The 24567-nt window shown below is 38.1% G+C and overlaps 1 protein-coding gene across 1 annotated transcript in view; it reads left to right on the plus strand.

The window, feature by feature from the left end:
- Inpp1 (inositol polyphosphate-1-phosphatase) overlaps nt 1-14089 on the plus strand; it is a 29296-nt gene extending 15207 nt beyond the window's left edge. The window contains exons 2-6 of the mRNA XM_069995652.1: nt 1981-2255; nt 5217-5277; nt 8053-8253; nt 10266-10440; nt 12228-14089. Of these exons, the coding sequence (XP_069851753.1) occupies nt 2052-2255; nt 5217-5277; nt 8053-8253; nt 10266-10440; nt 12228-12786 (1200 nt within the window). The 5' untranslated portion in view covers nt 1981-2051 and the 3' untranslated portion in view covers nt 12787-14089. The remainder of the gene's footprint in view (nt 1-1980; nt 2256-5216; nt 5278-8052; nt 8254-10265; nt 10441-12227) is intronic.
- The last annotated feature ends 10478 nt before the right edge of the window (nt 14090-24567 follow it).

The following is a 24567-nucleotide window of genomic DNA, read 5'->3' on the forward strand; positions in this document are numbered from 1 at the left end:
TCTACTACCTGAAGGTTTTTGCCATAGTTATATTTTGTTTGGACACTTGCCTTGAAGAGTTAAGAAATTCCTGTAGCTTCAAACATAATTGTTCTAAGATGATTTTAAATGGCATTTCTTACTATAAAAGTACTATATATTGACTGTTGAATATTTGAAAATTATTTTTAAGTCCAATTATGCCATCCACAATTCTATTACTTGGTGATAACTACTATTGAAGCACACTGTCTTCTCTATCTTTCTCCCTATGTCTTTCTCCCTTTCTTTCTCTTTCTGTCTCTCTTCTCTGAATAAACATAAATGGATTACATGCTTCTATACTATATGTAGTCATAGCTCAGTTTCTTACTTAATATTATAACATTCACATGTTTTTCTTATCATTAAATATTCTTCCCAAACCACAAATTTACTGACTACATTGTCTTCCTTTTCTTGTTTCCATTTCTTGTTCATTTCATTAAATATTATTTTATATGATCACATGCACATAGCTACTGAGCCTTTGCATAGTTTTCTTTACTAATGTTTAAAATTAATTTTGCTACTATAATTTTAATCCACCTTGTGCGGAAATGTCTTAACTTTTCTCTCTTACTGTGTCAGTATCTTCGTACTTGTACTTCTACAGCCCGTACAGGAAACTTCTTTTTTGAAAGAAACTAGTGTGATTATAAAGAGCCCAAATAACTGTGTATGACTGATCCTGAGCCCTGCCAGTTAATCTTGTGCAACCCTGATGGAGTTACTTCACCTCCCTGAGCTGCAGTTTCCCTAACTGTAAAACAGGACAGATAATCCTCACAGTAATTCTTATCATGAGAAAGGAATTAATCAAGTTTTCAAGTTTTATTTGCTATCCCAGAGTGAGAAGTATTTCTCTCCTATTTGCAAGATAGGCCTAATAGATAGATCAAGGTATGAATGATAGATAACACTCTTAAAAATAATCTTCTTTTTGAATTTGCATACATTTTAGTGATATGAGAGGATTTCATTGTGATAATTCTATACCAGCATACAGTGTATTTGCAAAAGGTCATCCCGCCCGTATATTCCCTTATCTCATCTTCCTTCCCCCTTGTTTCAGTGTTTGGGGGGCTTTATTATATCTAGATAGATAGATATATTGCACTTTAATCCCCCTTTACCCCTCAGAATCCTGTCCTTTCTCTCTTCTGCTTATTTCCCCCAGCTAATCCCCCTTTTAAAAATTCAAGTTCCATCATCATCATCATCATCATCACCACCACCATCATTTGTGTGACATTCCTAGAAGCCAAAACTTTCCAATTCCCAACATGTTGCTTCATTTTATTTGAACTTTCAAAAAGATCTCACAGATAGAAGTGTTTTAGTGGCAAAAGGGGAAGTTGGCTGGGAGCTGGCATGTGCTGTAGCCCAGGAATGGCCTCCATGCCTGGCGAGACTAAGAGTGCTTGCTGCCCTATCTTAGTATTTGTGGAGTTGGTCTGGTACTTCTCCCTCTGCCCCTGGTAAAAGAGAGGCTACAAAGCCAACACTTTCGGTCTAGAGTCATTGTAAGAATCTGGCTTTGTCCATCTGTCTAGGAATCTGTAAATCTAGTCTCTCATTCAAAGATTTGTCTTTCTGTCCCTCAGCTCTCCAGCTCAAGGCTAACGCCCTACCACTTAACCACAGCGCCACTTCCGGCTCTTTTTCTGCTTCTGTGGTGCTGAGGAATCAAACCCAGGGCCTCATGCATGCGAGGCAAGCACTCTCCCACTGAGCCAACCTCCCAGCCCACCATTATTGTTTCTTTAAGATGTTTAAAAATAAGTTTCAAAATTCAGATTCTACTTACATTCTGCCATCCTGAGGATGTGACTATAGCAACTATAAAGCAGGTTCAGCCAAGCTGACCAGGTTATGCCCAGATGAGCTGCTGTGGCATGAGAGTCACCCTGACATCACGCTCTGAACTGCTTTCTGTTTCACATTCTTGTACTTTTCCAGCTGACAGCCCAAGGAGAGTGGGCGCCACTTCCAGCAGCTGCCACTGAGTAGCAAGCAAGCAAGGTTCAGAGATGTCGGAGATCCTCCGAGAGCTGCTGTGTGTGTCTGAGAAAGCTGCCAACATTGCCCGGGCATGCAGGCAGCAGGAAGCTCTCTTCCAGCTACTTATTGAGGAAAAGAAAGATGGAGAAAAGAACAAGAAGTTCACAGTTGACTTTAAGACTCTGGCTGATGTACTGGTTCAGGAAGTTATAAAACAGAATATGGAGAACAAGGTAAGAAAGGTCACAGTCAAGGTAACTAAAACATTTACCACTGTAGTTCTTTCTCTCATAGCATAACATGCTTTTACTCTCCTTCTGAATAGGACGAGCCCTGGGATTCAGGTAAACACCTCCTCTCCTTATTTTGATTATAATTGTAATTATAATTGTTCATTGCAGAGAATTATAGAAAACAAAATAGGAATCACATAATTTGAACACCTACAGATAAACATTCTTTATAGAACCTTTCATTTGTTGGAGTTTCCTCTTAGGAAGTAGTACATTTTCTAGAACACTGGTGAAAGGAAAGATTCTCCTGATGCTACTACTAGATAAAACCACAGTTATGTTTCATTCAGTGTTCTGGAAACATGTCTTTCTGTGTGTGTATGTGTCACAGAGAGAGAGAGAGAAAGAGAGTCATATAATTTATTTCCACAGAAACAAGGGCACACTGTTTTGTGACCTTTTTTTAAAACTTTAATAGAGTATCTAAGTCTCATCTTGTTTTTTTGTTTGTTTTTTTGTTTTGTTTTTCCAGTCCTGGGGCTTGAACTCAGGGCCTGAGTGCTGTTCCTGATCTCCTGGGGACTTTCTGCTCAGGATGGCTTTGAACCACAATTCTCACATCGCAGCTTCCTGAGATTACAGACTTGAGCCATTGCACCCAGCTCAGATAATAGATTTTTTTTCTGTCAGTCATGGGGCTTGAACTCAGGGCCTGAGTGCTATCCCAGAGCTTTTTTCCCCTCAAGAGTAGCACTCAGCCACTTTGAGCCACGGTGCCACTTCTGGTTTTCTGGTGGTTAATTGGAAATAAAAGTCTCACAGACTTTGCTGCCTGGGCTGGCTATGAACCACGATCCTCAGCTCTCAGCCTCCTGAGTAGCTAGGATTATAGGCATGCACCACCAGGGCTTAAGTCTCATCATTTGAATTTAATCCTTTGTCTAATGTTTGCCTTGATTATTAGCTTGTAAGTAGATATTCTACTAGTAAAACATCATCAAAATTAATTCTAAGAACGCTGAGCTAACTGGAGAAAATAGTATTCAAAAATAGATGTAGCAGTAGTGGTAATAATAAATGTTTACTATGTACTATACACTATTGTAAGACTTTAAACATATTATTTAACCCTTATAACAGTTTTATAAGGTAAGGAATTGTTATAAGGGTTAATAGTAGTCATAAGGTAAGAACTATTGTTCCATATGCAATAGATGGTAAAGTGAAGGCACAGAGAGCTTAAATAACTTGCCTAAGATCACACAACAAACAAATATCAGGACAAGTTTCTGATCCAGGCAAACTTCTCAAGTCTAATTGCTTCTCAGTATTGTATTGTCTTTTATGTGATAAAATGTCCTATTTTTTTAAAGATGGGAGGCTAGAAGTTTATGGCAAAAGCATTACAAAATACTGAAATTTTCTACGGAGTTCTTAAGCTTTCAGGAGCCACTTTGTAGAATTTAAGTGAAATCTTGACTAAAGGGAGAAGAGAATAAAATCGCTCAGGAAATGTTTGCATTCTATTTATTTTCATGTGCTATAATATGAGGTGCCAACAAACTACTATTTTTTGTTCCTATTTTTTGTTGAGATACTGAGTTAAAGGAGAGTTGAGCAACTGGATTAGATATATATTGACATTAATTTTTATGCATTAATATTTGTCTCAGAACATTATAACAAGTTTAGGTAAGTGGTCATTCATGAAAGTGAATGCTTTAATTGATGACCAACTAAACATTATCTACTTGGGTTATCTAATGGCCTTCTGTGCTATGGTGTTCAAAACAAGTCTTTAAGCAGGCTTTGAAACTGAGTTTTAACCTTCAAGGAGTGGGCTGATTGCCAGCTTCTGTTGGTTTGTTCTCTTTTACAAAAGGCAGAGGGAAAAAATAGTTATATATAAAACCATTATTAAGGCTTTTGACCATCTCCAGATGACTGAGCTAAAGTATTTAATGATTTCTGGCTTTTATTCTCTGAGAGCATCACACATACAGTAATTAAAAACTAAAACCTGTGCCTCCTTCCAAGATGATGGCTGCCTGTTTCGGCTTTTGTTGTTTGTTTAAGATTAACTAATACACTATTTAGAAAATAATTCAAGCTGGATACCTGTGGCTCAGCCTGTAATTCAGAAGACTGAGATCTGAGGATTGCAGTTTGAAGCCAGACTAGGCAGGAAACTCCATGAGACTCTTATCTCTAGTTAATCGCAGAAGAAGCCAGAAGTGGTGCGGTGGCTCAAAGTGGTAGAATGCTATACTTGAACAAAAGAAGCCCAGGGTCAGCACCCAGGCCCAGAGTTCAAGCCCCAGGACTGGGGGAAAAAATCAACACTTGAGGAAAATATAATTACTACTGAGGACCAGAAGCACAATGAATCTGAGAGATTCCTTATATAGAGACGAGAGAGAAGATTCTTACTCAACTCCATTTATTCAGTCACATTGATAAATTAATTATTTCTTCCATCTCACCTTTCTAACTTCAAAGCTAATGGTATGTGCGGAAACCTATCTGAAAATTAAGACAAAATGTAATGTTATCCTCTTATTCTCTTCTATCCAGTCTCAAGAATAAGTGGGTATTTGATCAATAATATTTACTTAACTTACTAGAGTGATTTTTAAAGAGCAATGGTAAAACTATCTCCTTTGCAAATATTCTAGTTCTATGGCCCTGTTTAGAAGGTTGACAGGACATAAAGAAATCAGAGCTCTACCATGATTTGGACTTTATAGAGGGGATTAGAAGTTGGGAACTACTTGAAGATTAAACACTGAATCAAGATAATTTTTTGTATTGACTTGCTTTCTAGAATTATAATTTTCTGAGTTTCAACTCTAATTGTATTACTTAATTGGAAATGTAAAATACAAATCTGTTCAAATTTAACGTTGTGGGATAAGGTTGTTATAGTTTGGGTTTTTTTAAATCATATTCTGAATCATTCAGTTTCCAGGCTTGGGGAAAAGGATTTTTGGAGAAGAATCCAATGAGTTTACTAATGACTTGGGTAAGTATGAGAAGTTTAATGTGTCTTTGTAACCTAATTATCAATGATATTCTAATCTCCAACTTACACCATGAAATAAATGGATGTTTGGAAGGCTTTCAGTGCAAATAACATAATATATTGGAGTTTTAAGCTTCATTTGTGCTTTACCTCAGAAGAGTTGTTAGCATTTAAGTTCAAGAGATGGCTCTTAGCCAATTCACATACCATTTTAAATACAAACCTGTACAACCATTTATAAGATAACATTTGGGAAAATGTCCTGATCCTTTGGGAATGTAATGGAAGTTATTGCGTGTCTTTCTAAGATGAATCTGTGTGCATCTACACAATTTTCCAGGCAATTTTAGGCCCTAGATTTATGCCAATTTGTGGGCGCCTTGTAGTTCCTATGGGCGTGGCTATAAATGTAGAGGAGTTGTGGTGTTGAAAATACTGTGTCATCTAGAGCCAATCACCTCATCACTTCTGTGGATCTCAGAACCCATACTTGAACCAACTGAAAACTTCCTTTCAGTACCAAGGTTTCTGTGTGATATGGAGTATCAGTGTGGTACCCAGGCTGCTTTTTAAGTCTTAGGCTCAAGTTATCCTCCCACCCCATCCCCCAGAATAACTGAGATACAGGTATGCGCATCACTATGACCTTATATCAGGTTTTTAGTCTGCTTGAAGTTGGTTTCCTGTTGATATCCATATTCTCTGATATTTTAGGGGAACATATCACAATTTCTGTTTGTTTTTCTTCCAGACAAATAATTTATATTAATTGGGGAGGGGGATGTTTATATATAGTGGTAGAAAACTTATAACAGTGGGCCTTAAGCACCAATCATGTGACAAAGATCACATTTACAAGAATGACTAATTTCTAGATTAGCTCTGAGGTGTTTTTTTTTGTTTTTTGTTTTTGTTTTTTTTTTTGTTTGTTTATTTTGTCATGGGCTTGAACTCTGGGCCTGAGCACTGTCCCTCAGCTCTTCAGCTCAAGGCTAGTGCTCTACACTTGAGCTACAGTGCCATTTCCAGTTTTCTCGTGGTTTATTGGAGATAAGAATTTCACGGACTTTCTTGCTTGGGCTGGCTTTGAACCTTGATCCTCAGATCTCAGCCTCCTGAGTAGCTAGGATTACAGGCATGAGCCACCGGTGCCAGTCTTATCTATGAGCTTTTAAGTCTTTTTCACAGGCTACATATTAAGATGGACTTCGTTCTATGACACTTGTGAAGAAGAGAATCTGATTTAAACTTCACAAGGTTAAAAATAACTCCTGTGATTAACTCACAAGATATTCTCATTTAAAACCCTCTGTTTGACTACTTCACCAATGGATATTTTAATACTTCATTATCTGGAAATATGTGGGCAAAAAGGCATCCCACATCCATTTTCCTGTTATTGAAACTGTAGAGAAAGGAAAAGGCAAAGGGAAGAGACCATGGCTGATTATGTAAGGGCAGACTGAACAAAGTCATGAGCAGGAGTTTGGAGACAGGAACTCACTAGCCAATTTTAAGCAAAGGAGTGATATGTATGATGAATTCTTTGTACAATCCCATGACTTTAAGTAAGCCCAAAGCAGTATTCTATATGTGCACGTATTAACATTATGCTTCCCCAACTTTAACATTTTACTTTTGTTTGAATTCAGCTTACACAAATCGAAGTGACTATTTCTTACTGGTTCAGAGTATCCCTGTATCTGGGGATGTAACTCTGTGACAGAGTGCTTACCTTGCGTATGTGAAGCCCTGAATTTGACACCCCATGCACACACCATAAACAGAAAAAAATCTAGTGTCATTATAGTAATGGCTTCATACTGTGCTTCATAAACTTTACTGATCAAACCATCATCTAAGGATCTTGTTATAAGTCAATTGGTCAGAGTGGGGCCAAGCCTGAGATTCTGAATTTCTAACAAACTCCCAAGTGCATATGCTGCCAGTCCCTGGAACTGACAGGCTGGGAACATAGCTCTAGGTATCTAAAAGGCCCCAAATTACCATGGTTTCTTAGTTTTTAGAGTACCTAACCGTCCATTGCTGTCACTTCTTGTTAATGTCGATTTGTCTATATTTACCAGCCTCTTCTCTGCCATCTATTGGAGGTTGAGAGCCAAATGAACTGAGCACTCTGAGACACATGTTTAAAGTGATGGCAAAACACCTGGACTTGGTAACTGTCTTCATTTGGAGAAGCAGCTTTGCTCACATCCTGCTTCCAGAAGAGGGCTGTTTCTATGTGTATCATTTTGAGTTACACAGTTTTATTACATTTAAAAAATATTACTGAACGTGCATAATTTTTAGTGAAAAGTTGTATCTTGGATGAAGGTAGAAGCACTTTAGTGTGTTGATAAAAAAAAGCCCTGTTTTCAAGAACATACTCAGACACAGACAGGGTGACCAATATACAGTGAATATCAAAAAGCAAAAATGAATACAAGATTTAGGATGTTTGTAATTGGTCTCTGGGTCCCTTAAATTATATACAAAGTTAAGTCCTTTTTTTGGAGTGGATGTGGGGGGAAGCAGGTATTTGATTCCTAGAACTGGCCTTCTCTATTGTGATTCCATGAGACCACCAAACATCGGTGGCCTTGTGAAGCTTCCCCCGTGATGCTGGCAGTTAGCCAGCTTTAGAAACCACTGGTAAGGAAATATTGCCTTCAACTAACATAAGTGCATGCCTTTTATGGATTCCTCCTCCCTCCTGGTCTTTTTCCACTGCAACTCCTGAAATGTAATGGTTTTATTTTGTCTTTACTCTAGGGGAAACAATTACTGTGGAACTTTGTTCAACAGAGTTAGAAACAGCAACACTTCTTTGCAAAGTCCTTAATGGCAACAAGTTGGCATCTGAAGCACTAGCCAACGTTGTTCATCAGGATGTTGCCTTTAAAGATCCAACACTAGATTCCATAGACATCAACATTCCACAGGACATTTTGGGAATTTGGGTGGATCCCATAGGTAAGTACATGGTAATAGGTTGGCTTTGTTTGCTTTTGCTTATGTGTTGATGTTCACAATCTTTTGTAGGGGAGCCTTAAAAATTAAAAATTATGGACTATAGAAATAGAGGTAGGAAAATGGCCGTTAGAGACCAGCTAGGGCAAAAGCATGAGACCCTGAAAGATTAAAAGCAAAGGACCATGGACAGAGCTAAAGTGATAAACAGTTGTCCTGCAATTGTAGCCCCAAGTTCAATCCTAGTACCATAAAAACAAAGATAAATGAAGGGTTGAGATGTGAGATGTATCTTTATAGATATGTGTACATATACATACATGTTACAGCTATGTGTATATGAGCATCCACATAAATAAACATCTCATCTGTAGAAGACTTCAGGGACAAATAAGACTATGAAGTGATAGCATTAAGGACCAATTGATATGCCACTTACAGAGCAGTCAGCTCCAACTGATTGTTTACTGCCATATAGTCACAGACAATATCTTCAGGGTTTTGTTTAAAGATGCTAAAATCTAGGTTTTTAAATGAGAGCTCTCGGTTTTTAACTACGGGCTAGTAACTTGACCAAACAAGCCAATGTCCAAAAACAAAATACAAAAATGCAAAATGCAGCTGAATGTGTCTCATGAGCAGTTTGTGAAGCTATGTAAAACTTACAAATATTTTTTCCTTATTGTGACAGAACCATAAACAATAGCTCATTGCTTAAAAAGTGGACGTTGTCCTCAATGATGCTGTTAATATAACACTATTGGTATTCATTCAAAGAAATATGTACTTCTTTTTTTTTCTTTCCTACTTCCCTGGCATATTTCACCTCACAGCTGAGCCATTCATTGTACTGAGCCTGTAAACTCTTCTACCCTTCCCTTCCAAGCAAAAGCACATAAACACAATGTTATGGAAATGGGTTTAGCCTTAAGGGAATTGCCTAACACTCAACTAATAGATTACATATGGATATTTAAGAATCTGTCCCAAATTCTTTTATCACTTCAAGATAAGTTGGTCTCTGTTATGATTTCTGAGGGACAGGAACCTCTTGCTTCCAGCTTCCATCTGGAATTGATTCTGTTATTTCAATCTCTAGACTTTTGCCAAAGAGGTGCATCCTTAACTGGTTGTTGGCGGTCAGCTGCTGGCATCTTTATTTCTTAATGGGAAAGGTCTTTAGCCTCTTTCACAGGAACACCAATAGTTTCTTCCTTTTTATGCCAATTTCATTTTCTTGTAGCCATATCATCTCCCTTTAAGAGTTCTTATACAAGTTGAGTGTAGTGATACACATCTGTAGTACCAGCACTCTAGAGGTTGAGATAGTAGGATCAAGAGTTTGTGGTCAGCCAGGGTTACACAAAAACTAAAGAGTTCTTAGGAAAATGAAACATAAGCAACTTAAGATTGAAAATGCCAATAAAATATCAATTCAATACAGTGGACATACAAGGCAAACTCTGATTGGTTACTAAATTCATAGAAGGAAGAAGTTAGATAGGACAGTTTCTACAGTAAACTATCCTTGTTTGTCCACCTTTACTACATGTGGTTTTGACAATGCACATTTTTTAAGAAAAATACTTTTAGAAATTTCAAAAACAAAAAATTTTAATATCTATGCACTATTTTGCAGCTCAGTTGATGCAGACAAGCTCTCAGTCCCATATTGTCCTCCACTGTGTTTCATTGTATAATCTAAGTGTGTTTCTTTGCCCCCTGAAAGGCAAGTGGTTAAAAGCAAGGGCAAAGTTAATATAGTTAATTTAAGTGATAACGTGAAGATTTTAGATTGTTGAAAGTTGGCATATTTTCACTGTCATTATGAGAAAAATGAATCAAGCATCCTCAGTATATTACTGAACTCAGTGCTTGGAGTTTTTCTTTAATGGTGGTCTCCTTGGAAATATATACCTGCAGAAACCCGGGGTCCATTGTGGATGTGTTCACTATTATCTTCTGACGGCGAATACCTCTTCCATGAAACCTAACACATCTACTTCACCTTTCAGATTCAACTTATCAATATATTAAAGGTGCTGCTGATATAAAGTCCAACCATGGAATTTTTCCCAGTGGACTTCAGTGTGTTACCATTTTAATTGGTGCCTATAACATACAAACGGGGGTGCCATTGATGGGAGTCATCAATCAACCCTTTGTGTCACAAGACCTAAATACTCACAGGTAAAACACGAACATTTCTGATATATGATGGCCTTTTCTTTTTAGGATTTGTGACCTCAGCTTTTCTTTTGTCAGGATTGTCACCTACGTAGCATTCCCATTGTTGGAATCATTGGGCTGTTCCCACAAAAAAGCTGTGGTGAAGTTGTTTTCTGTCCTGGATTTGGCAAGTTTTTATTTAGGGCCAGCTGCATGTTGGTAGAAATTTTTAATAGAAACTATGTTTGAAGAAACCATGGATTTATATATGTGATGGAGCAAATTTTGTTCCCTGTTTCCAGAGTACACTTAAACCCAAATGAATAGAATGGTGTTAATACTGGCCCTAAATATATTTTAAAGATAGCTGTAATCACTGTAGTGTTAAATTTTTGTACAACTTTAAAAGAAACTCAGAACAAAATGTGTTTTATCCTATAAAAGGATAGATAGGTATTGATAGGTAGGGTTAGGATTGAAACCTGAGGACCTCTTCTTATAAGCGCTGTCTGTATCACTTCCGATTCTGCCCTCTGCCTTCCTGCATGCATGGAGGATGGCCACAGTTCAGCTGTCTCACTCATGGCTCATGGTGAGGGGTTGACTCCAGGGAAAAGCAGAGTCCAAGTAAAAACAGCACCTTCAGGTTTTTTTTATTAAAATAGGTCATAGTTCTCTATTTATATGGGTCTAGATATTTTATTTTCAAATAAAAATGTATTTTAATTATCTTTAAAGAATCATTTAAGCCAAGCATGGTGGTGCTTGCCTATAATCATAGCACTAGTGTGGCATAGGCAAAAAGGCACATGAGTTCAAGACTAGACTGGGCACATAGCCAGACTCTGTCTCAATTTTGAAAGAAAGTCATTAATAAATTAAAAACATTGAGATAGTACATGGACATACTCATGGCCTAGTCTCTGGAGTGAGACTTCCAGAATGTGAGTGCAGCCTCTTATCACTTATGAGCTGGGTGTGCCCAATCAAGTGTTTCCTCATTCCTGTACATAGAACAATTTACCCAACATAGATGAAAAGTTCAACACGGAAGAATGAAAGATATTATTGTGCTGTTGAAAGTAACAACATTATGAGTAAATCTTGTTTAGTGTTAGAAGCAAAATTGGATCTAGTGAATAAGAAAAAAAGAAGGATGATCAAATGATGACAAACTTGGGACAAAAATTATGAGAAGCCAGGCCTGATGGCACAAGTCTGTAATACCAGTTAGTCAGGAGGTAGAGATGGCACCATCTCAAGTTTGAGACCATTCTGTGCAAAATGAGGGAGAATTTGACAAAAATAATTTTTTTAAATAAATAAACAAATAAGGCCAGGGCCCTTAGGATATAGCCCTTGAGTACTTGGGTTCAATCCTTAGTCCTGCAAGTATTTTAAGAGAATTGAGGATTGATTTATCTATTCATCTTTTCCCCTTTTAAAACTTAAATGCCAAAAGCATCCATTTTGCAATGTTTCCAGAGGCCAGACGTCCCATACATATTTTAGTGTTGCCCTCTATTGACAGGATAATCCTAACAACACTGGAGGAATTCCTCTCTGCAACAGCACAGCTGTTTGCATATAGGAACTCTTCAAAATTAAAATTCATCTGTGTGTCAAAATGAAAGGTTATCTACTTGTTAACTACTTCTAGGAATAGAGACATTACAATTCATTATGGTTATGATGAAGTGTGTGTGTGTGTGTGTGTGTGTGTGTGTGCTATATGAAGCTTGAAAGCAGCTGCATAAATAAAAAGCAAATGTGACAATCAATTCACTGGTGGAAATATTTTTTTGCAGCTGGAAAGGACAATGCTACTGGGGCCTTTCTTACCTGGGGACCAACATCCATTCCCTTCAGCTCACCCCCTCAAAAAGAAATGGCACGGAAGCGCAGACAGCCAAAGCCAGCTCGGAGGGAGAATCCACCCAGCCTTTCTCAGCAGTCATTAGTACAAGTGAGAAAGAGACCATCAAAGCCGCACTGTCACGTGTATGCGGAGATAGCATATTCCGGGCGGCGGGGGCCGGCTACAAAAGCCTCTGTGTCGTCCAAGGCCTTGTTGACATTTACATCTTTTCAGAAGACACGACATTCAAGTGGGACTCTTGTGCAGCTCACGCCATCCTGAGGGCCATGGGTGGGGGAATCGTGGACATGAAAGAATGCCTGGAAAGAAATCCAGAAACAGGGCTGGAGTTGCCACAGTTGCTGTACCACGTGGAAAATGAAGGTGCTGTTGGGGTAGATCGCTGGGCCAACAAGGGAGGACTCATCGCCTACAGATCCAGGGAGCGCCTAGAGAGCTTCCTGAGCCAGCTTGTCCAAAACCTCATGCTTTTGGAAACACAGACTTAGAAAGGTTGTGACTTCAGTGCACAATGTAACCCAGACTTAACCCGTACCTCATTATCTTGATGTTTGCAGATAGTTTTGTCCTATTGATGGTTGACATTCTTATTCCACTTTTGAGGAGAGCTTTTCATTATGTGTAAATGATGTTAATTTCGGCTTATTAATGACATTCATATAGCAATTAACTTGATATATGATATTCTTACAGTGAATATTGAGTTGCTACTGTGGCTTGAAACACATCAATAAAATATTGAATGGGGGGGGGAGTGCTGGTTAATTAGAAAAACTACTCAGAATATCTATGGTAAGAGCATTGCCCCTGAAATAAATGAAATATTAGATTTCAAGAGTTCTCTTGAATTTTGTTTCCTGTTTTAGTAAAGGGCAGCACATTTCAAATTTAATTTTACAGAATTAATTTTACCAAGTTCATGTAATTTTGAGAATATTCTTGGTTTTTTTTCTTTCTTTTCATTTTTTCAGGAAAGCCTGGAGCTCTCTGGATTCCTTTCTTAATTCACAGAGGCAGGAAGAGAGTTAGAGATACAGGAGATGTGGAAGAAAGGTTGGGAAGGGAAAGAATACCATGCACATGCTCAAAAAACACACTCTTGATTCCTGGACATAAAGGCAGAAGGGGGTGGAGTAAAAGGTTATAATTTTACCTAGTTACTTCACCAGAAAAATCAGAGGTAGGATTTTGTTATCTACAATCCTTGTGTGTAATATCCCAGACTGAATATTATCTGCAATGTACAACACAGATCACAGACACCTTTAATATTCTCCTGTAACCTCTCTGACATGCGCCCTTAAGGGCTGATGAACATTTCCACAGCACCCTCTATTGTACAATTATAAATGAAAGAAGCATTTTTCTTCTAGTCTTCATTTTTAAAATGTAACAGACAAATAAGATTTGTTTTTATGTTGCACAGCATTGATGTTTTGAATTCTGTATGCATTTGCATTATCTCAGCATATATTTTATGGTAAGAATACTTAAAATCTCTGAATATTCAAGTATTCAGTGCATTGTTATTTATTGTTGGCGGGTTGTAATACATATCCTAAATATATTGTTCCTATCCAGTTGAAATTTTGTATCCTTTTACCAGTATCTCTCCTAACCCAAAAGTATCTCTCTACACTCAATGGTGGTTTCTATGGAACACCATTCTACTTTCTACTTCTGAGTGTAACTTTTTAGATCCATAAGTACATGCGAGCATGAAGTTGCTTTCTCTATGCTTGGCTTATTTCTCTTAACATAATGTCTCCAAAGCTCATCCATGAGTCACAAATGATAGGACTTCCTTTTAGTTTACAGCTGAGCAGTCTTTCATGATATATATATATATATATATATATATATATATATATATATATATATATATATATATATATATATAACATTTTCTTTATCTATCAGTCCATTAGGTTAATTCCATATCTTGACTTCTGTGAATGAGGAAGTATTTCTTTGACACAGAAGAAATTAGATCTCCTAAATCAACATTTCTTAGTATTTTGTGGGATGCAAAAGTTTCAGTGACTTTTTTAGTTACAGCTCCTGAAAGTGCATATTGATCTCTGTGCTTGTATATTTTGGTCACTGAAAATCATTTCAAACAATAATGTAAGACACAGTTCACTCTTTACAAAACATATTAGAAATGAAATCTCAGACTCCTGCATGCTTTCTGCATACAGATTTAGAACATAGCTCCAAAAATACAAGTGTGTGTTGTCAGTGTGAACAGTTCTAATGTATGTAAATTATCAACAGCATACAGTGGAAACAGTCATCTTTAATGAGATTGAACCAATTTATCCATTAGTTGGAAGGAAAAAAATCAAGAAAAATCAAAATAGTCTGTTAACATGTATTTTATGGTCAGCCTCTTTAACCAGTGGCTTTTGCACGCAGAGAATCAACCAACTTTGGATATAAAATAATCAAAATTGTTCATTTGTGCTGAAAATTGACTTTTTCATGTCATTATTCTTTAGATAATTCAGTGTTACAATGACTATGCATGGATTTTACATTGAATTCAGGTATTATGTATACTCTAACTTTTAAGTACATAGGTATAGATTATATGCAAACATTTTGCCATTTTATATGAGAGAATTATGAATTGGGGTGTCCATGGAGGGAGTCCCTAGGAACCAGTCCTCCTGGATACTGAGGAACAACTGTATATTCATTGTCAATGTTTGCAGGAAAGTCAAGTCTCTACTTTGAAGTATACATCTTCTAGCGGGTCTGCATTGTCCTCACATAAGCCACACCCAGGTGAGTATGATTTCTAACTTTAGTTTTTTTAAAGAACATAAAACACATTTGTAAACTAGGAACAAGGGTTCAAGCCTGTAATCCTAGGCAGTTAGGAGGCAGACATCTTGGTTCGAGGTGAGCCCAGGCAAAAAGAACTTCAGAAAACTGTCTCAACCAATGGCAGGGTGCAGTGGGAGCATGCCTGTCATCCCCAGTGATACAGAGAAGCCTAAGAGGATCACAATCCATGATGCCTGGGCAGAAAGTAAGACCCTGCTTTGAAAAAAGCTAGTGGAAAAAGAGGACATGCCTCAAGTGGTAGAGCACCTGCTTAGCAAGCAGAATGCCCTGGGTTCAATCCACAGCACTAAATGTACCTAGGAGTATATATGTGTGTGTATGTATATATATATATATATATATATGATTATGAGATAATAATATATAATATCTTAATATATAACATATGATTATGGGATAGTTCTTGTCCACCATTTTGCCCCAATAAACTGAAGTGAACCACATGTAAAACTGATGTAAGGAGAGAGTATGAATCCACGTAAAGCAAAGAGAATGGGCTTCATAGGCCTGGACTCGCCACCACCTGGTATATGGTCCTAGTAGATTCTAAGACATGTAACTCCTATGAATCCAAGTCCTTCATCTGCTAACAGCATCTCTCCTTCTTTCATTAATAATGAAGAAGCAAATAAAATAATGTTCACAAAATGCCTCTGATGGAGACTTTCAATAAAACATGGCTACTAATACTATTTATGTTAAATCTAGTTAGAGTCAACCTAAACATATCAGGAAACAAAACTTTAAATAAATGAAGGTATTCCCTCTTATTCAGTTATTCAGATAATGCATTAATAGACTGAACGTGTTAATTATAATATAATAACATAACATTAGCATATTTAACACTTCAGTACAAATTCTAGATCAGAAATTTATGTGCATATTACTTAAGCTAATAAGAAAAATTGTATATCCTTGAATGTAATGTCATAACACTATCTTTGTCCATAGACTAAATGTTTTACTTTCGTTGTTAAAAAACCAAGTTAACTGGGCTGGGAAGGTGGCTCAATGGTAGAGTGCTTGCCTTGCATGCATGAGGCCCTGAGTTCGATTCCTCTGTACCACCTAAGCAGAAAAAGCTGAAAGGGGTGCTGTGGCTCAAGTGGTAGTGGCTAGCCTTGAGCAGAAGAGCTGAGGGACAGTGCCCAGGCCCTGAGTTCAGGCCCCACAACTGACCAAAAAAAAAAAAAAAGCCACGGTAATTAACTATTCAGTCTGTGTGTGTGTGTGTGTGTGTGTGTGTGTGTGTGTGTGTGTGTGTGTGTGTGTGTGTGTGTGTGTTCTGGCTTTGAACACAGGGCTAGACTTTGAGCATTTTTGCTCAAGGCTATCACTCTACTACTTGGACTACAGCTCCATTTCCACTGGTGTTAATTGGAAATAAGAATCTCATAGACTTTCCTGCCTGGGCTGGCTTTGAACTGCAATCCTCAGATCTCAGCCTGAGCAGCTAGAATATAGGCATGAGTCTCTGACATGCTGCTAAGATCTGCTTTTCAGTACATCCTTATATAACCATTTTACTTGTTACTGTCTACACCATCCACTTACCACTAGCTCTAACTTAGCTCAACTATTCTTAGGAATTAGACATGCAGTAGAGGCCATAAACCATTGTCTTTTCTTTTTTGGTACTAGAATTTGAATTCAGGGCATTCTACCTTTTAGGCAAGAACTTTACTACCCAGCCTGAGGTCCTAGTGTCTCCTGTCATCAACCTAATTTTGTCTACTGATTTCTTAGAATATAGACAGACACACTAGTATCATTTTTTTTTCTTTAGAAAGCTTGCTTAGTGGGTCCATTTAAGGAGCTTTTTAGCTCCACCCTGTCCACAGTGGCTGGATGCAACTGACTACATTCTCACCACAGAGAAGGTCACTATTAACAAGCTTTAAACAAGACTATTCCTCCAAAACTGGCATATATATATATATATATATATATATATATATATACTGTTTTCCCAAAGAGGAAATCAACACAAGTCTCTTACAGTTTTCTTCTTGTCCCCAGATTTATTTGTATGTTATTCTAAATGCTAAATATTCAAAGAAAAAGGAGTAGACACAGTAAGTTGTAAGCTTTTCCATCCAGTTAATAGCTCCACGGGGTCGAGCTGGGTAATTGAAGTAAAAACAAGGTTAAGCACCTGCAGAACATAAAGCCCAGAGTACACACAAACAGATCTTTGAAACCCATCTGATAAAAACTTCTGAAAACGAGTTCACTTATTATTTCTATTGATTCTCAAACTAGTTAAAAGTCTACTTCTAATAAAATAGTTATAATTTTTAATATATAAATAAGGTTCTTCTTTTCTAGGCTGTACTTTTTTTTTGTTAGTTCTGGGGCTTGAGCTCTGGGGCTGGACATTGTCCCTAAGCTTCTTTTTGCTCAAGGCTAGCACTCTACCACTTGAGCCACAGTGCCACTTCTGGCTTTTTCTGTGTACATAGTACTAAGGAAATGAACCCAGGGCTTCATACATGCAAGACAGCCACTCTACCACTGAGCCATATTCCTAGCCTTCTAGGCTGTACTTTTAAGATTAAGAGCGTTTTCCATATGTGTGTGTGTGTGTGTGTGTGTGTGTGTGTGTGTGTGAATTATGTATATAATATATATTGAATATTAAATATTATGTAGCTATGACCTGGTGATATATTACATATATCTGACCTGGCTTCAGGGATTAGTGAGAAGATTCTCCCACTCAGAAGAAGGTCACTGAACTTGGTCTAATGATTTCCTACTACTATGTTGAAATTACTAAACATTTTATCTTTAAACTTGGGTTTTGTGAGCTTCAAGTAATGGACTCCAAAATGTACATGAACCTAAGACTTGACCAGACAGACTGAAGGCTTAGGCTATGACTGGTCTTTGAGTGCTTTGAAGCCAGCTCATGTGTAGGTGCTTGTGTATATCCAGAGATCTTATCTGTGATTGGGGAATCTGCTGTGTGTGTCAACCATATCTCCTGAGGACCTCTTAAGAAAGATAGCCTCAGCCAGGTGGCAGTGGCTCATACCTATAATCCTAGCTACTCAGGAGGCTGAGATGTGAGGATCGCAGTTCAAAGCCAGTCCAGGCAGGAAACTCTATGAGACTCTTATCTCCAATAACCACTCAAAAACTGGAAGTGGTGCTGTGGCTCAAGTGGTAAAGCACTCTCCTTGAGCTGAAGAGCTGAGGGACAGTGCCCAGGACCAGACTTCAAGCCCCATGACTGACAAAAAATAAAAAATAGATAGCCTCAACTTTACATCCTCAGAGGCCTGCTTCTATCCTACTTTTGGCATTGGATTCTAAACAAAACTGAAGCTCACTGCATGGTTAACGTACCTCTTCTCAGGAGTATGTTCTTTGTAAGTTTTAATTCGTATTATTTTCCTAACCTTTGAACATTTATGATTTAAAAAGTTGCTTCCAGCCAGGCACTGGTGACCTATGCTGGTGATCTTAGCCACTCAGGAAGAGTCTGCAATCTGGAGGATCATAATTCAATGTCATGCTGGAGTTGGCATCTTCAAAATAACCAACAGAAGGTTAGCGTGGAGGTATGGCTCAAGTGGTAGAGTCTCATCCAAGCAACCCAAGTGAATGTGAGGCCCTAATTTCAAACCATGGTACCAGCACACCCACACACTCACAAAATAATTCCCCCTTTTACAACAAATCACATGATCTGTATAATTATATTTTGATCATCAACTAATTGTAAAAGTATTATAAAATATTCAATACCAGGAGAGTCATATAATACATAAAGTTCCATTTATAGTGTTATATAACCTGAGCCACATGTTCCCACAGATCTTTGGTATGTGGGAGTCCATGAGATTCAGAGCAGAAAGTGTGCAGTACCTGTAATTAAGACTTGAGACTGACAGCTCATGAGCATTACAGCTTGCTTGGAACAGGAAGGCAATGAACTTCCCAGGATGCATGAGCAACCCAGGAAACCTATCGTATCCTTTCTTATGTTTGTTGTTTTCCTGTAGGAGCCAATCACACAAGTTGAAAGTGATGGCATGGAAGGCACAAGAGTGATAGGGCCACTTACAGTTCTTCCTTTCCAGTCCTTGCTAGCCAGTAAATTCAATGTAAAGACAGCTGGCAGAATGTGTGAGAATCAATGAGCAAAATAAACAAAGCCAGTTGAGTGAGTTTCCCACAGTTTTCCCCTTTTCCAGTAATAACTAAATGCACATCAAAGCACAGCTATGAAAAGTGAACTGTGCAATGTGCTAGTTTCACCTGTGAGTGAAACACTCTGAGTTGCTTTAAACTGGCATAACACAACATACAGATGGCAAGTAACATTCATGCTAACCCATATGTGTTAGTTTTTGCAGAATTGCATTAGCTTGCAAACAAAGACTAAGAACAAAACCCGTGGTAAGCTGTGAGACACAGAGGTAGAAAATAATTCTTTTTACTTTGCTTCTTTTAGTGGCACCTTGCCTTCTGCTTTCACAACAAGATCCCCTGATTTTTTGTTTGGGATTGGCTTTTTGTTATATAGCCAGCTCTGAATCAGTCCCATTACATCTTCTGACCTTTTGTTCTAGCTAAATTTTTGTCCTATTTGCTAGTCAGGCCCAAATCCAAGCCACCAGGGAGCAAAGTTTACTCCAACTGAAGATTTGCAGTGGTTATTTGAAAACCAAGGTGATAAGGGTGTAATAACTCTGGGTGGATGTGAGAAAATGCCTTACTTGGCAATGTCTAAGCCGGCAATTTCAGAACATTCTAATATTTGCTGGAAACTTCACATTGCCCACCAGGTGGCTCTAGCAGATTTGCACTGACACAGATACAAGAGTCCAGGAAAATTGTTGCAACATTGGAGTTTTGGTTAATCTCTTCAAATCAATTGGTTACTTTTGATCTGTAACCTTACATTTTAAATAAACATCTTCCTTAAACAACGTTTTAAATGTTCCTTACACTCCTTCATGAACTGGAAAACATGGAGGAGTGGAAAGGGAAATCCAATATTCACATACAACTCCTGTTAAATTTCTCTAGACTTATTTTTCTTGTAGGAGATGAGAGAAAAAAAGCCGAACCACAAGAATGGGAGGAGGTCTTTGTAATATATATCTAACAAAGAACTTGTATGCAGAACAAAGACCTAGAAATCAATAACCAGAAAAAATGTCCATTTTTATTTTAAATAATGAGCAAATGAAAAGGTACACAACAGTGTAAGCAATCCAGAGAATGAACCAAAACTTCATGGAGATGCTACTACACCCACCAGCATGGCTGAAATTCACTCATCAATATCAAGTATCAGAACAACTAAAACCTTATATTGCCAGTGGGAACATAAATCTGTACAGCTTCTGAGACGTAGGAAAATACTTGGCAGCATTTAACAATGCTGAACAAATATTATTCTGTAACCCCTTTCTCAGCGTGCACCCAACAGAAATTCATATAAATGCACATCAAAAAGGAAAAATATCAACAACACAGTGGCTTGCACCTATAAGGCCAGTTACTCTAGAGGTTAAGACTCAAAGCTAGTCAAAGCAAAATGTTCATAGGAATACTCCATATTGGCCAATGAAAGCTAGACACAGTGATGCATACCTCTCAGCTACATGGCAAGCATATATGGAATCATCATGGTCCAGACTGGCCTGGACAAACAGACCCTCTCTCAAAAATAACCAAGGCCAAAGGCTTGGTTATTTGGTTCAAATAGAATGCTAACCTTGCAAAGATGAGTACTTGAATTCAAACTCTAATGCTATAAAAGAAAAAAAGAATGACAGAATATCTGTGGCACACTAGTCATACTAGCCAACATGTAAAAAACTAAGCAAATGCTTAATTTCCACAGACAAAAATACGATATGGTATAGTAAGTGAGACAATATGGATTAATCTCACATAATGTTAAATGAGAGCATTACAATAGTACTTACAATACAATACCATTTCTATAAGCAGAACTGATGGAATATACCATCAAGACTCCAAGAAGATCCAGGTCTTCTTAGGAAGTACCTTACTGAGGAGAGCCACCAGAGCAAGACCCCATTCCCAGCCCTAGGGAAGAAAGGCCCACATTCCATTTTCGCTAACTCTGAAGGTCGCAATGGCCAGTTGCGTAGAGATAAGATGATTCAGTGCCTTTTGGCTGAATTACAGGCGGCCTCCCATAAGGTTGAAGAAATGACCAGAGGGGCAGTTAATCAGCATCATCTTCTCCACCTGAACACTCACCTGCCGACTACCCCTCCGATGTCCTAGGCAACTGGCATAAAGTAGCAAGAAGTAGCCAGGACTATCAACGTCCTATTACCAAAAAGATGCCAGCATGACAGGCTGCTGGAGGGCAGAGGCAGCTGAGAAAAGCCATTTCTTTACACACTACCTGCCCCAGTTATACACCACCTGTCCCAATCGTCCTGTCCTTCGGGGGCACTAGCCCTAACTGTTCAAACTTGCAAAACAAGTTAGTGCTAAAAGTTCCTGCTGGCCCTGGTCATATAAACCCTTCTACAACCAGACTCAGTGCGACCTCTCTGATCCTGACCAGGGAGTTTGCCCAGGAGCATACCCCAGTAAACTTTCCTTTCTCACCTTTACCTCCTCCTGCGTGTGCTTTCCTCGCCTAAAACCTTACAGTGAGAAGCTCTACTGAAAGACCAATTTGTTTGCTTGAATTCTCAATGTTGTTGGTGCTTTTATAATACATACTCTAAATGAATGACTAAAACACATAACAACAAATAAAAACAGATGAAGACAGGTACTGATAGCTTATGCCTATAATCCTAGCCTGTCTGAGATCAGGAGAATTATAGTTTAAGGCTAGCTCTGATTAAAAAAAAAACAAACCATAAGATCCCATGTTAACAGAAAATGTTGAGCACGTTGGGTTATGCTGGCCATCCCATCTAAGGCCAGAAGCATAAATAAGAGGATCATGGACCAGACCAGCCTGGGGAAAAAGCCAAGACCCACTTTCAAAAATAATCAGAAGGGAAACTAGGCTGAAGGCCTGACTTAAATGGTAGAGGATCTAGCAAGTGTGAATCCTGGAATACAAACCCAGCACCAGAAGAAGAAAAAAGTAATGGAGGAAAGAGCAAACATAAAAAATGTACATTTAAAAATTTGTCTTCCTGACAAAGAGTCCTCCAAAAAGGAATACTAGCTGAAGTTATCAGAAGATGGGAATGTTAATTTCCCACATCCCTGCCAATGTAAGACACTATCACTTAAGTCTAGTGGAAAAAGAGATCAGGTTGACAACATTCAATTGCTTTCCTTTAGAGTTAATTGTATACTGATGATATTAGTTGTAATTAGTGTAGCCTACTGTGTTCCTTAAATCGTACCAGTATATTGTGGAAAGTAGAAAAAAGACTAAACATTTATATTCTAGAATCAAGGAGCAAACACTACAGAAAAGCAAATTTGAACTCAGAGTACGAAGCCTTCAAAAGAATGCCCAGCAATGAAAGACCAGTATCTGATTGCCATTGAAAAAGTCCATGCAAAACCAGATGTCCCATAACATTTAGGTTTCATGGTGAGTCAGATTCTCTGTATTGTTTTTTTAATTACTTGTCTAATTTGAATATATGACGCTTATTATTATTATTCCTTTTTTCACCAAAAGGTTTCCATTTATTTCCATAGCTTCAACTATGATTGTATGTACAATTTCCAAATTTGCAAAGGAAAGTAATAATGCAAGGCTGGATTTGAACAAGGAAAAGCCTTCATCTTTCTTTCAAATTCCAGACGCACATTTCCAGTTATCTAATGATCATGTCACCCTCCATGTCCTGGAAGTCCATGAAACTCAATCGATCTCAAACTCATCTTTCCTACCTTGTCTCCCCACTTGGAGCTTCCTCTAGCATTTGTAAGTTTCTGACTCTCCATTCCCTATCTTTCCCCCAGGGAATCTGCGGGCCCTGTTCTCATCCTTGAGTGTTTTCTCCCTGCTCTCTCCTCATCTCCTTCTTACCCTTGGGAGCTTTCTCCCTGCTCTCTCTCCTCCTGGCTTCTGTCAGCCTTTCATTTACCAATCCCAGTCACCACTTTGATCAAACCTCAAATAACGCCAGCCACACTGTGTATACATACACAACCAGCAAGGCTTTGGGGGCACAGTGATAGTTTTTTAACAGCCTAGAGTAGGGAATAGAAGTTCTGGATCTGCCATAGTGAATCATGTGTGACTACAGGTGGACACAACCCCCTGTGTCCCAGACTCTTCACTGTCCCAAGCAGTCACCAGAGGCACTTTCAATACTAACATTGTACGACCAATTCTTAGGTCCTAATTGCCCTAAAATCCCTCTGGTGACTTTCTACTAGCAACTTTCACTTAGGCATCGAAGGCCTGTCACCTGCCCTTTCCCCCCTGCAAAACAGGAAATGAAGAAAACAAAATAGGTGAGAACATCAAAATCACTCCTTCCAACTTGAGCCTCATGCTTTCTTCCTGCTTTTAGTTGAGTTTCTTTGTCTCCACTCCCAGCATGTGCCGCTTCAGAATTAGAAAAGTTTTGAAGAGACATTGTATGAAGAGGGCCAAGATCATTATTGCACATTTGCCTTTCTCTAAGATCTTAAGTCCTAGGATACTGGCTGTCCCCAAATCCCTAAAGTACAATTGCTGTCTTCTCAGCCCATTGAGAAAGCTGAGAGGTAGAGGCGTTACTCCCCACTTCTCTCTCAATAGTTCTGAAATCAAACACTGAAAACATGGATCATAATGGAAAAATCAGAAATAACTCTGACAATTACTAGAAACTAGTTGAAATAATCAGACTCCATACATAACAGAATAATATAAAAACAATAAAAATGGTTAGACCTAGGTGCATTGCTATGAAAAAACAGCTACAGTTTAGTGTATTGCTAAGTGGGGAAAAAGCAATTTATAAACAGTGCCCAAGTTAATTTTTTTTTTACTCTTTAAAGCCAAGTATGGTAGCATATACTCATGATCCTAGTTACTCTGTAAGCACAGACAGGAAGATTGTGAGTTCAAGGACAAACCTGGAAAAATTACTCTATCTCAGAAAAAAAAAGCAAAACCAAAAATGGTTGGAAGTGTAGCTGAAGAGGTAGAGCATCTGCCTAGCAAACCCTGGATTTCCTCTTTCTCCAAAATTTAAGCCTAAATACACCAAATTTATTCATAGTAATTATATATACCAAGGGACAGAATTAAATATGTATGTATCTTCATTCTCTATCTTAAGGTTGTTTTCAATAAATAAACAAAGGTTAATGCCACCTTTCCTTAAGGAAAAAGTAGTTTGGGGGCTATAAGTTACAGATCCTTTCTGGAATGAGTTTTTTATACATGTCTGTCCTCCTAGCACCTTAGGATAGTAGAAGTTACAAAACAGGCCTTGATA

Source organism: Dipodomys merriami, unplaced genomic scaffold (genome assembly GCF_024711535.1).
Source record: "Dipodomys merriami isolate MVZ:Mamm:240054 unplaced genomic scaffold, mDipMer1.0.p SCAF_49, whole genome shotgun sequence".
Taxonomy (NCBI): Eukaryota; Metazoa; Chordata; class Mammalia; order Rodentia; family Heteromyidae; genus Dipodomys; species Dipodomys merriami.